Raw genomic sequence first — 14,674 nt, 5'->3', positions numbered from 1 at the left:
CAGGTAGCAAGTTTAAATATTTGTTGTTTTAAAATCCAGCACAGTAATACAAATTTTACTTTCCGAATCCAGTGTGAAAATGTTGATTTGAAGATTATAAAAAATACAACCTCATCATTAAAATAATCAGAGAGATATATCAAGTATTGTATCGTATGTTGACTAGTGTGACATCACAGCCACACAAGAGTTAAACAAAACCCAAACTTGTATACTTCTCCTGAAAAAAACTTTCGTTTTAGAGAACTTAATATTTTCATCAAACACCATGGGGCCACAAAAAAGAAATATCTCTGAGCGAACGTCATACTTGTTTTTGGAATTTTAATCATATATTATAATTCATATAACAGGAAAAACACATCCGTGTGCCTGGAAAAATTACGAGACAGGTACCACTGTTTTTTAGCAACAATTCACGAAAAGTGTAAACTTGTAATGCTTTATCAACTAGACTCTAGGAACTCGGCAAGAGTTATTCCCACTTATCGGATATAGTTAGCGTAGGATATTGTTTTTATAGATCAAACCTATTGAACTTTTTCAAAGATGGTGAATGGTAATTAAACCTTTAGTATAATTGTTATATAGGGCAGTACTTTTTTATTTTCTTGTTATATTTATCCTTTTAAATATTTTATTATTTCTTTTGATTTTTTCATTTATTTTTAATTGTTTTAAACTTCTACTGAATGTGTCATATAATTTTTAGGTTTAGTTCTTGTATCTAATTTTTTAGTAAACGTTATTGTATGTTTTTTTTAAAATAATAATCAAACCATATATGTTTATATTATAAGTTTTGTAAAATGCAATTTTGCCGTATATGTTAATGTTCAAAATTATGGATTTATTAAAAATAAAATAAAACAAGGAGGTGATAAGTATTGAAGTAAATTTATTGTTCTATAAACTGTGAAATAATAATAAATAAAAGAAAATATTAACTGTGGTCGTCTTGATTGTATCGTGCACTGTATATTACTTAGGACATTCATGTATGGATAATGCACACATGGCCATGAACATTAATGCACGAGATGAAGTAAACAATCCTAAAACAAAATGTAAGAAATTTCGTTTGTATTCCGAAGAAATTTAAATGGCCAAAAGCTACTGCATAGTTTTCTCTTTGCTTAAACAAACATGCAAAATTTGCACCCGAAGCGAAAATTATTTTTCAGTTGATATTCAACCCTATAATTGTTATTAGTTTTCAAATTTGACATGTTTAACAAATTAGCAAACACAAAACACTGTAAGGGTTTTTTATTTATTTTATGCCTTGTATTTGATAACACTGCAATCCTGTCCAAAGGCGGTTGTCAAGAAGTGCTATTGACAAACGGCATAACAACCCAGGAAACCACAATAAGTATGTGAAAGATTATAAATAATTTAGAAGTTATTACTGTTGCTCATTAAGGGTGTAGTCTGGTAAAACGCACGCAAAATGAGGAAATCATACGATTTAGCCATTTTAAAACGAATGTTTTTTTTAATGGCGCAATAATAAAGAAACATTTTGCAGAAATTTTTTTTTTTTTTAAAGGTATTTCTGTAAAAAAGTATACTTAAAAATTTTATGTTACTAAAATATAATTGTTTTTAGACTGGCAGATTAAGCCAATTTAAATTTAAACTAATCTAAGGTATCTGGGATTTAAATAAACACTAAGTATTGAACTAACATTGATTGTAATAAATTGAAAATGAAATTGGCTGAAACAAAATTTTAATTTTTTGTTTCTGAAAAGAAATACAAGCATTTTAAATCACAAACATTTTTGTGACATTTTCTTTTATTTCTACATAAAATTATGCCTTCGGTAATATCTTAAAAAAATATATATTTATTGAAATATTTTAGTTGAAACCTTTTAAAAAGTAATTATATTTTAGTTACATAAAAACTTAAAAGTATATTTTTTAACACAAAAACCTTTAAAAATTATCGTTTTTATCTAATTTATGTTTTTTAATTTGTTTATTATTGCGTGATTAAAAAAACAATTATTTTAAAATAGGGAAAATCGTACGATTTTCTCATTTTGCGTGCGTTTTACCAGACTACAGCCTTAAGAATTTCTTCACATATTTTTTTCATCGACAACATATTGAAAAGCTTTTTTTTTTTAGTTTCTCCCTTTTCTCCCTGCCTATCTACCCTGGTTCATCCAGGGTTTTGTTTCCTTGCATGCAAGCGCCAGGATTTTATGTTCTAAATTGTCACAACGGGTACATCATGTGACATCAACTCCTCAATATCAGACCACCATCTTCTACCTCAAGTTTTAGCTGAGATGTTGAACGCTCTTCTTACTGAGTAGTCTTTATCTCTACGCATGACGTGGCTATCATTTTTTTTAATTTTTTCTCCAAGTGATATTTTCTCCATTTTAACAGTAAACTTAAATTAAGGGAATTTTTTTACACCATTATTAAAAAATATTTTCTCTGTAACCAGGCAAATGAAGAATACATTTGTCTGTGTGAAATAAAAACTGAACCCTGCGAGAGTGTCTCGTTGGGTGCTTTAAGGTAAAAGTACTGAATAAAAAAATTAAATGAAGGTAATTCCGCCTCATTGTGTAGTAGTTGGAACGTTTGTCTACCATTCTTGAGATTTTGAATAGATTAAAACAGATTTTTTTATTTTAAAGTTTGAACTTCATTATTTCATGATTCCTGGACTGGCGCAAGTAGAGCAAAACTGGTTAATTTAATTGCAATTGGTTGACCAGCGCCGTGCCGAATGCACCACTGGTAAAATATTAGTGAGCAAATCTGAGTTTTTTTACTTCGGTATTTCTCAGTTTGGCTTGCCTTATTTATTGCACCTTTAAGATGAAAACGACTAAACTCAAAAAAATCTAAGCATGAGGATCATAAAACGACTTCAATAAACATTATCCATATTTCTGTATTAAAAAAAACGCAACATTTGGGTGGGAATATAACAAAACCGTTACATCGGTCTCATTATTACTCAGAGAATTTAGATTCCATGTCAGTATGGAAGCAACGCAATCAGTATTGTGTTTACTTTGGTGTGTGAAGGACACAATGCAGACAAACATAAAGTGACCGAAAAGCGGTAGAGCAGATTTTATTTTGATTCAAATGGCATGACTACTTCATCTTTTTGAATATCAAAACTACCAAATTAGCTTTGTGATCGTTTTGTTTCGACTTACCGATAATCTTAGTGACTTATCGAATTAAATATCATTTTATTTTTTAAATAATTGATAATCTTATTGACTTATTTAAGTTTATGTCATTTCGTGAATATATAAAAAACATGTGTTTGGTGACCTGATCTAACTTAATAAAAATTATGTCAATATCTTATGTTTTAAAGTGCTTTTGATTGTTTTTTTTCAATAAAAAAATGACTCATCAAATAAATATCTTGTTTAAACTAATTAGAAATTATTTTTTTTACGTTTTTTTTTCATGGATTCATAGCTTAAAGCTTTTGGTATAATTTAAATTCATAATGTGGTGCTTTCTTTGAAAAATACGAAACAATCAACAAAATAATACCAAGGTATCACAATTCAATTCTTTTTTTGCAATTTTCCAAAAAAAATATTTTTTAGTCGAGTCGTTTTCGTCCTGAAAGTGCAATGTGAAGCAGATTAAAAACTATTTCGTTATTTTCTTCCAAAATAATGTAGATGTATTTCAAATTTAAAAAGCGTTCATTTTGTCAAGTATTTCATCGGCAATTTTTCCTTACAGCAACATATAAAAACGCGACATACCGCCATTATTTTTCACAGAGTAAACGATGTACCTCTTGGCATTTTTCTATAGAGAAGTGCATTTTAGTTACTCCCATTAGTGGAACGTGGTTTTAGAAAACTGAGCCACTTTTCAGCGCAATTTTTATTTCGTGACTTTGTGAACTATTGCGTGACACTGCAGACTGTTAATTAACTTGAAGTTGGTTAATTACCGCTAGCAAAATGCAGCCACAACAATTACTTAGGTACAAATAAATGTTTTTGTTTTTCCTTTGAAAAAGACGCGACGGTAAGGTGCTGAAATCATTATTTAACAATTCATTACATAATGCATAAAAAATATTTTCAAAATTTAAAATTAAATCAGTATTTTTAAATAATGACACATACGTTGATTATTTATGTAAAATGCAAAAATATTTATATTTTATTTAGAGACATCTCTCTTTTTTGCACCAAGAGCGTGTAATATTTTGAAAGAGCGTATTGAGCTTTTATGTACAAAATCAATTTCTAAGAGGGGTTCAGGACTATTAATTCCTTGGGGGGAGTGATTTGAGTTGGAAACTTGTTAGTGACACGCGTGTCATAGGTTACCTATCGCTGCTCTAGGGTGTGGAACCTTAGTCCATAAACATTTTACTATACACAAACTGTGTTTCAATAAAGCGTACCTTATACCTTTTGAAAAATGTTTTGTATTGTATTTACTTGCATTCACAATTAATATTATTGATTTTTATGTGAATGCAGGCTGCTCCGTAGTGTAGCAATTAAGACGACTACACGGGGATTCCAACTTGGAAAAATCACAATAAATAAAATTTGCTTTTTTTTCTACATTTTTTTTGCTGTAATTTGTTAACAAAGATAAACAATTCAGGATTTAAGGTGTTGATTTTGGGAATAAATAATAATAAATGTATTTTACGTTAGATGCGCTGATATTACGTTGAAAAGTGAGGCTCTTAAGACTTGCATTTATTTGCTTATTTGGAACCCAAATATTAAAAAAACCATAAATAATTATTAAACTTATGTTTTAATGTAGATTAAGATTAAAAAAGCCATTTTGTCAATTCTGTGTTATCTGGTTAAGCCTTTTCAGCAGAGTTTGTTTTATAATCCTCTTTTTAGACAGCTCTAATAATGAAAAATAATGATTTTCTTTACCTGACATTCGTAAGTTCCATTATCACGTTTCTGGACGTATTTTATCTGCAACGTCCAGTCCTCAGAGGCCTCTCCGTGAAGCATCTAAAACAAGATTTTTTTATTAAATTTTAACAAAATGAAAAAAAAACATTTTTTATTTTACATTAAAATTTATACAAGTAAAGTATTTAATATTCATAAAATAGTTTTCCTTGAAATTTTATTGAAAAAATTGTTTTACCAGTTGTTTTGATTTGCACTGTTAGTTATGTACCTGATGTATTTATTCAGATGGTTGTGCAAAAAAAGCACTTAGTTTTCAACCACTTATTTGTTATTTTTGACTGACCGGTTTCAAAGCTACACAAGCTTTTTTATCAAGATATACTTAACTAATTAATTCTATAATATTTTATTTAAACAATGACAACTAAATATTAAATTATTTATACATATTATAACGCTAATAAGAAGGGTCTTTTCATCGTGATGTTATTGTAATTGCGGAATGTATGAAGCGAGATGGATACGACCTTAAAAACTTGACAGGAGTGGATTTAAGGAAATATTGTTTGTTTGGTTACTTTTTTTTCTAATAATGAATTTTTTTTTTTAATTTTTCCGATTTCCAAGTTGCATAATTTTAATATTTTAGATTCAACATGAAGAACTTTTAATCCAGTGTATTTATTTAAACAATAATTATTTTCTATAAGATGGCTTGCGAATTGAGAAATAAATTTTTTATTTGGGCACCTTTTGTGTTTTTCGATCTTATTTTAAGATTTCTTGGAGGTTTTTAATGTAGATTAAATCGCAATCATTACTTTTTTATTTTTTAAAGTCGGTTTTTGCCAGTTTGATTATATCAAACGACATTATCTTTGCAAATTTTTCTACAATTTTCCTTAATTTATATTTTATTTTTTTATAATGGATTTCACAGTTTTAAAATGTACAGAGTTTCTTTGTTTCAGGTGTCGACTAGCTAGGGAATTCCTGTGTTTAGGAAGGACCTTCTTTTTTCATGTGTTTTTTTTATTTCACTAAATGATGTTTAATAAATTCAAAAAATAAAAATAACCTCAAAAAAAAATATATTAATGTAAATTAGAAAACATGCAGGTAATATAAATAAAATTTTTATCAAACATATAAATTAGAAAATATACCATTTATACAGAGACATTTTTATTATAAATTTTAAAACATACCAATAGTAATAAAAATTGAATCATAAATACAAATTATAAAAAAAACATTAGTAATTAAGAAATTAAACATAAATTGAGATTGAAAAAAAAACCAATAATATTGAAAATTGAAGCATAAATATAAATTTGAAAATATCCCCAATAATAATAAAAAAATTGAAGAACACATAAATTAGAGAATATACCATTTATAATTAAAAAATTAAACATGCGTGTACAAACTAGTAGAAAAAAGAAAAATAAACAAATGTAAATGAATAAACTAACAAAGTAAAAATAAAAGTAATTTTTAGATGTGTGAAAAAAATCTGTTTAAAATAAAGTTGTTTCATATTTATTTTGTCATAATAAATAACCACAAAGTTAGTGCTTCAAATATATTTTTTTTTGTTATGCACAATATTTTACGTTTCTTAGATGAATTAAATTATGTATATAAATAAACGTATCATTCATTGTTTCAATAATCCATTTATTCCAATTGTTGTCATAGAATGACTGTAACAGAGGATCAAAGCATTTATTATGAGTTGTGTCTCTTCAGCCAACGCCAACGTAGCGCACATCGAGAACTCCACTTTCGAGGGTAATCTAACAATCTGCTTAAGTGGGTCCCAGCAGGAAAAATATCGCTTTGAAAGCGATTCTAACTGAGAACCAAGAAGTTGATACTTTAGATGAGGCAAACGTGAAAAGAGTAAAGCGTACCGAAGCATTTTTCATTCTAACACAAATTGACATTCTACTCGCGGAGGCGTTCATTCGCGCAAATGTCTCAAACTGATCTTTTAATTAAAATAAATACAGCCAGCACCATGTGGTAGAATTAAGTATGGATTATACTTTTGATGTCTTTGTAAAATGTTAAGGCTGAATATTCTTATTTCTGGAAAGTGCTCGAACAAACCGTTTTATCGTTTTCGCTCATACCATAAAAAAGTTTTTTTTTCTTTAAATAAACGAGTTGCTACTTTTAAATGTTCAATTTTTTTCTATTTAAGTACACATATTGCGATTTTAATTGAATTTAATTCTACAACTGTCACTTTAAGTTTGACAAATTATGTGGAAGACCTTTGTTGGATATTACTGTTCTTCTTAATGACCATATTGCAAATACCGATGATAGCAAAACGGCGTTTTTTTGTATTAAATTCAATGACAAAAAAGTCTATGCCTTATAAACGGAGGCGATACGGTTGGCTTGCCATGTACTGCGGATACCTCCTGGGAGCCAAAATCATGCTTGCCTACTTTACAAAGTACCGGGGACTGGACGTCCTGGACGGCCACTGCTGACTGTCCGTCGGCAGTTCATATCAGAACTACGGGACGCGAACCTGATTTGGAAAGATGCACAGGAGCTGGCAGCTGACAGAGATGCCTGCAGGATCTTTGTGGACAACATGTGCTTCACCAAGAGAGCAAACATGGAATGATGATGATGACTTTCACTGCAAGTTTAGCAAATTATACTTTTATTATGCAGTCCTACATGCATGGTTGTCGGATTTATGTTTTGGTGACTTATATGAAGAGCGTTGGAGCTAAGAAATAAAAAAAATAATTGAAAAAGTCCAATCTGATGTTCTTAAATTTATAAAATTGCAAAAATGGACAAAGGCTTTTGTATACAAGTGAAACAGTTTTTCATACCATTCGTGTTTGCAATATGGTTATGAGGATGAATGAAACGAAAGCCATTTTAAAAAAGAGTGTACTCTTCTGAAAAGAGTACACTCTAGTTTGGATTTTGTCTAAGAGAAGATACTATTGCAAAAGACTGCTGCGATATATTGTATGGATTTATGTATGTTTGAGCGTGTTGTTCAGATGTTTATTGAAATATATGTTTTGTAAGAATTTTTAATTTTGCTATTATTTAATAATGTACATGCTTCAACTTTCCATTTTATTGCATCCCAACTTAACACCGGGCTCTTAGTTTCATAGAGTTTGGGATACGTTATCTTTATTTTTTTGAAATATATATGTTTTTGTATGAATAAATAACAAAAATAAAAAACGGCAATATCTGACAAAAGCCCTGTACCTTTCATTTACATTTAGAGATCGTTGCTTTTCAGGATAAACAATAACACAAAGCGCATTTACTCCATGTAGATTAAGTTTATCTGGATTCATTTTTTTGCCAATAAGTCTGAGGCTTGGATCCAAAAGTCCCAATATTGTTCTTGGCAATATGACAGGATAGTAAGTCAGCCATTTGGTGGTGTTAAAATGGTTTTTACGTATTTAAAACAATTTAAAAAAAACATTAACGCGTATGTTTTTATACAATAGTTAAATACGTATTATTAAGAATAACATGACTATTACATAGATTTTTAAAACTATTTTGTGTCCCAACTTTCCCGTGTGAGACAGTGTTTCAATTTTATCCTTGAAGTTACTGGATAGTGATATAAGAAAAATGCTTATAAAAGAGTCATTGTCATTTTTACAAAATCATCGTTTCTTAAAACAAATACAAGCATTCATTTTCAATCGATTTTTATTCCATAAATTTTAGGTTTAAGTATAACGTAAATATATTTAAGTAGTCAACTTCAAATCTTTTGTCATGATTCTCATAATTTAAAGGCTTTTATATAATATGAAAGTATTTTTTTTATGACTCATTGACGGAATGAGCTTTTTCCCAAAACTTGAAATGTGTTCTTGAAATATAATTGAAAATTACCAATTACAAAATTTAAATTTAATTTAATAACCTTCTTTGCAGTCTTAATCCTGGGGATTGGTTGGCAGCAAAGTCCTGCATCTCGTGCTCCATTGGTCTCTATTTTCTGCAGCCCTCTTCAGCTCGACATATGAGGCGCAGTTAAAATCTTCGCACACTTGCTCCAAATATTCCCGTTGGGGGCGCCCTCTATAATTTGTCCCCTCAGCTATTTCCTCTATGACGTTGTGCAGGAGACCGTCATGGCGCAAAACGTGGCTGATCCACCAGGCTCGCCTCTCTGAGATGGTTTTGATTAGGTGCCTATCGTCTTCGATTCTGTTGAGAACCTTGTCATTAGTGATGTGGTCTCCCACCACATCTCGAAGGCCTCTAGTCTTTTTTATCTCTTTCGATAAGGCACCATGTTTCACAACCGTACATCTTTTAGCTCCATACATATGTCTTGGCAAGTTGCTTGCGAAGTTTTAGTTTAATATTATTTGACTCAAAAATCTTTGATTTTTTGTTAAACGCAAGCCTCACTTGGTGTATGCGGCAGTAGACTTTTCTTTTAGTTTTCCCATCCCAGGTGATCTTGCTTCCAAGGTACACAAACTCTTTCGCGTTTTTCAGAGTTGCTCCTGACATTACTATATTTATTCGTTGCTCATTACGGGCCACAGCCATTATTTTGGTTTTGCTACTGTTTATTTTCATATTAAATTTGTTATTTAAAACATTCTCCATAGAGGTCAGAGCCTCAGTGAGTTCTTCTTCACATTTAGAAATCCGGGCGATGTCATCGGCAAACCTTATCATGTCTTTTTTTTCCCATGTATTTTAACACCCTCTCTATGACTCATTTTCCCCCTGATTTCATCGATTGCGCACTGTATATATCCATTAAATAATACTGGAGACAGCGAGCATCTCTGTCTGACTCCTTGTCTTATTTTGATAAATAAATAAATGTTATTACCCCTAAAATTGATATGTAGTTGATGATCCAATGAAGTATTTATTAAAATGTTCGCCTCGTGATCAAATGGCCAGCGCGTTTGTATGCCATACAAATAGATCTTAGACTATCTTAGATTATTGTCATGAAAAATTAATTTATAAAGGTGTTTTTACACTACAATATTGCAGAGGATGAGGCTGATCATCTTACCTTTATGTAACAAAAATGATAAACATACACTACGGTTGGTGTACCGATGCAGTGTTCTATGCACCATTTGATCCAAAAGTGAATAATGACGATGGTTTACAAAATAAGTAAGAATTATAATTAGTAAAAAAGTGTTTTTATAGTTTTCGAAATAAAATGATAATATATAATTAGGATAATAAATCTACAAAGTTCCTGTCATTTATATGAGCTTATATTTGTTCTCTATAAGCGCAAACGTTAAAATAAGCATGGTTTATAATTTTTTTAAGTTTTCCATTGCAAAAATGCATGCAGCGTATTTTCTTTGTTTTTACACGAACGCAACTGCTTGGGAATAGAGTGAATAAATTCCATTCTTTAGTAAGCATGAAACTCCAAACAATGTGACTGGAAGCTGAATCGCATACAGAGTGTACACATCCTGTATAAATTTAAAAATAAGAGTTCATTTGTGCAAACTATGCAATATATATACGATACCTACAATAAAACGTATGTATAAAAAGAAAGGAAAAATTTACTAATTATTATTTTAATTGATCTTAGCGAGGTAAATTGTATATTAAGATTAATATGCCTACCGCTTTTGAACATGACTGTTATTTTGTTACGGCTATAAAACGAAGAAACAGTCACTTAATTTTTTTAATCCTTTTAAACTTAAGTTATCATTGAATAAAACGCGAGTGCCATTAATGTATCTGCTATCATTATTTCTAGAGGTTTATTATAAGTGCAGGTTTAAAAATCATATTCTTTTGATTAACAATCAAACAACCTTTTTATATATTCCTTTAAACCATATCCCATTGTAATTGTCACCTCTCTTTTCCTAACTTTTTCTCCCACATCATATAATATTTTTATAACCTTATTAGTGCATGTGTGGGTAACTTAGTAAAAGCATGGCGTATTGGTTCTATATTTTTGTGCAATGGCTATGGTAAAGGTGTAAAGTAAGTTCTGCTTGTTGGTTAAATTGGAGTCCTGATGAAGAGACGGGTACATCTTGAAACCGGTAGGTATAGGAGAGTCGGTGAATGGTTATATACAGACATAATTAGAAATTATTAATTTTTATTCATTATCATAATTTTTGTCGGAAAACACAAGACTTTATAAAAATAATGGGTGTTAAAATTAATGCAATGGTCCTGTTAAAGTTTCAATAAAAAATATTTTTAAAGTAGTAGATTATGTTAAAAAACAATAAGTAAAAATGACACTAGAAAATAAACGATGAGACCAGCAAGAAGATTAAGAATGTAAAATAAAGTAGAAGAAATAAAAATGTATTTTTGAAATCGAATAGACCAATTTAGAATTAGCAATTGATAAACGATACTTTTTAAATGAAACTAAACTTATTTGAGTTGAGCATGGTAAATAATTATACGCTTGGCGTTGGAAATTTCAAATAATTCATTTTATCAGACATTAAATATATTCCGTGTCTGAAAGATATCCTTAAATATGACCTTTATCCTTGCCATTTATTTCTGTCTTAGGTCTGCAAAAACGATCAAAAATGAAATGTAACACTGTATAAATGAGTTTATTCAAATGATAAATCATTTATTTATTTTTAAAGTTGAAAATTTTACACAATGATATATATTGGCAAAGGGGGATTTATATGTTGGAAAATATTTTTGGCACAGTAAAAATACAAATTCGTGATAATTGAAAATGATTTGAAGATATATAAAGATAACGTCAAATTGAATCATTCTGTAATCATCATCATTTCTTTTCCTCACCTAACGATGCATAGGGCACTGTATTGGTACACCAATCTCACCATATCTCGATAAAAAAATTCTTACGTGAAGGTTATATGTTCAGTCTTACGTTCCAGGCATTAATCCGGGTACTATGAAATATTTCACCGTAAAAACACCGTTTTATTTCAATATTTCATGTCAACCGTGTCAGAAATCGAACGAGACCTCTTGAATATCAGGAAAACACGTTGACCATTACACTACGAGGCAGACAAACATTTTTACATCGCGAAAATAATTGAGTTGTATCCTAAATAATACAATAATATATCTTTAATAATAGTACCTACTCTAGAACTGATTGATTGCGTCCGTTCTTTATACTTGCGCGTAAGAATTAAAGCCGTATTATGAAAGTACCAACGTTCAATTATGGTCATTTTCGTCTGTTAAAATTTATTTATCTATTCAAAACTTTATGTAAATCAATATTTGAAAAAAATAACAATTATTCTTCATCTTGCCTTATATTATATCAATACTCTAGAATTGATTCATTGCGTCTATCTATTATACTCGCGCACATGAATTTTAGACTAATTATCGTGGTATCAACGCTAAATCAATATCATTTTTGTCAATTAAAATTTAATATTAGAACGAAATATTTTTTAATTTTTTTTATAAAATAAATGTTTTCGTTTATATGATTTATCCAAATATTTCATTTTGACGGCCATTTTCTACGAGGTATAACTCACTTTTAGAAAATAGCAATCAAGTTGGTTTCAATCAAGAGTAGAATTTGAACCACGAACCTTTGAGCCGTGAGTCCGAGACACTAGCAACGGGACCACAACCCGATCCTTACATCTCTTTATTTGTATATATATATTCACCCTAATTTATATTTCGAAATAAACCATAAGAATATGTGTTTTCAACTACTATTATCAAAATAGTATTTAACTCTGAATTGTTTTTTTTTAATGAGCCACGACAATATTATGTATTTTTCAATTTTATCACAAAAACACTTACCTCTTACTGTTAATTAATAATTACAAAATTTCAATGACTCGAATGAAGTCGTATACATAGCATAACATATTTTGTTTTTATTATTGTTATAGATAACTTAAACGGCAACAATATTTTGAGTTTGTCCAAATTTTTGTAGACAAGGACTGGATTCAACTCCCTGGGGAGCTATTTATATTAACATATTACAACAGAGATGAAGAACATCTAAGATAAGGTAATATAGAAGTCTTGGCATCTACAGGGCTTATGACCTGCCAATGGCTGGTTTAAGTGGCCACTTTACACACTGTGTAAAATTCACCATTCTGCCCATATTTATTTTTTTTGTTAAAGAGCTGAAACCTTTATTTATGCTGGTGAAATTCATATGATTTAACTATTTCACCTATATACTAGGCAACGCCTGAAAATTTTATTTTTTCAATTTCTTTACTTCTTCATGGACCAGATGGATTAAACTTCACAAACATCAATAAAGGACAGAGTTAAAGGAATATAGATGTTAAAATATGGGCAGAATGGCGAATGTTACACAGTGTGTAAAGTGGCTACTTAAACCAGCCATTTACAGGTCATAAGCCCTGTAGATGCCTAGACTTCTATATTACCTTCTCTTAAATGTTCTTCATCTATTTTGTAATATGTTAACTTATAAGACCCCAAGAATAAAACAAATGCATTTTACTATGTATGTAATTCGGCTGCCTGCTAGTCAAAAATTATAATTAGAACAGAAAGTAATGGTACGATAAAAATCATTGCTTAATATTATATGATGTAGTTAAATGTAATGACAAGAACAACATTTATATCAAATATTCTCGGGGGAAGCGAGGCTTTCAAGGAGAACAATAATTTATTTAATCGTGCAAGTCAGAAGACCTTGAATTCTGATAAATTTATCGAATTGACAAAACAATAAGTGATTCTCATAACATTATCTTATTGAAGATCGATGGAGAGACGTTTTGAAACCATATTACTATCTTAAAGGAAATTTAAAAAAAATTTAATAACGTACGACTGAACCCTTTTAGGCCTGAATTAATTTTTGTGATGAAAAAATAATTTGTATTTAGAGTATTAGACTATGTCGGCCTCGTGGTGTTATGTTTAGCGCTTTTGCCTACCATGCAAGGAGTCTAGCATTCAATTTCCGACATGGTTCATTTGAAATACCTGAAGCATAATATTGATCATCTTACCTTAATTTAATAAAAATGATTGAAATACGCTGTGATTTATGTATGAATGCAGTGCCTTATGTACCATATGGCACGAAAAGGTGATTATGATGATGATGATGATGATGATGATGATGATGATGATGATGATGATGAGAATAAGCTTATTTAATTGTTTGAAATTTTTCTTGTTTTGTGAATATTTTTATGTCAATATTTGTATGTTGTGCTTTTTACAAATTGATTAAAGGTAGAATTAAATTGTTTTTTATGTGTCGTGGAGTGGTGTGTTATTGAGCCATCTGGCGTATATCGCTTTTATGGATATTTGATGGGTAGAACTACATTGCTTTCGTGTGTTGTGTCGAGGCGCCTCGACACAATACCTCTTCTCTTCTCTTCTCCGAGTCTTATACTGACAATCGATTGTTAAATTCATGAAACATGGCGTTGCTTTTTATTGCAAGAGGCAAATCTAGTAGTTTACATTGGAGTTCTGGTGCCGACCCTTATGTGTATTGGAATGAAGAATGGAATAAAAACAAAGATGAAAAAAGACTGCATGCTTTCGAAAAGCAATCCCTCAGGCGAATGTAAGGTAAAATTATGATGACAGGTCCACAAATCTCGAGATCCGTGTGAGGCTGAGACTAACATTATCGAAAAAAATCATGAAATGAATGCTGAGTTATTTTGGACATGTAAAACGAATGAAAAGCGAAAAAACGGCTTAAGGATTAA

General features: G+C 30.1%; 1 protein-coding gene across 2 annotated transcripts in view; it reads right to left on the bottom strand.

Moving 5' to 3' along the window:
• The window catches only part of LOC148275650 (limbic system-associated membrane protein-like), a 107,305-nt gene that overhangs the window by 19,645 nt on the left and 72,986 nt on the right, over positions 1–14,674 (bottom strand). For both annotated transcript variants that reach the window (XM_088235379.1, XM_088235380.1), the window contains exon 5: positions 4,926–5,009. In XM_088235379.1, coding sequence (XP_088091505.1) covers positions 4,926–5,009 — 84 coding nt within the window. The remainder of the gene's footprint in view (positions 1–4,925; positions 5,010–14,674) is intronic.

The sequence above is a fragment of the Micrasema longulum genome, unplaced genomic scaffold (genome assembly GCF_059751315.1).
Source record: "Micrasema longulum isolate JH-2025_06_02 unplaced genomic scaffold, ASM5975131v1 h1tg001368l, whole genome shotgun sequence".
Classification (NCBI taxonomy): domain Eukaryota; kingdom Metazoa; phylum Arthropoda; class Insecta; order Trichoptera; family Brachycentridae; genus Micrasema; species Micrasema longulum.
The sequence above is the reverse complement of the archived record's forward strand: the minus strand, read 5'-3'. Positions and strand labels throughout refer to the sequence as shown.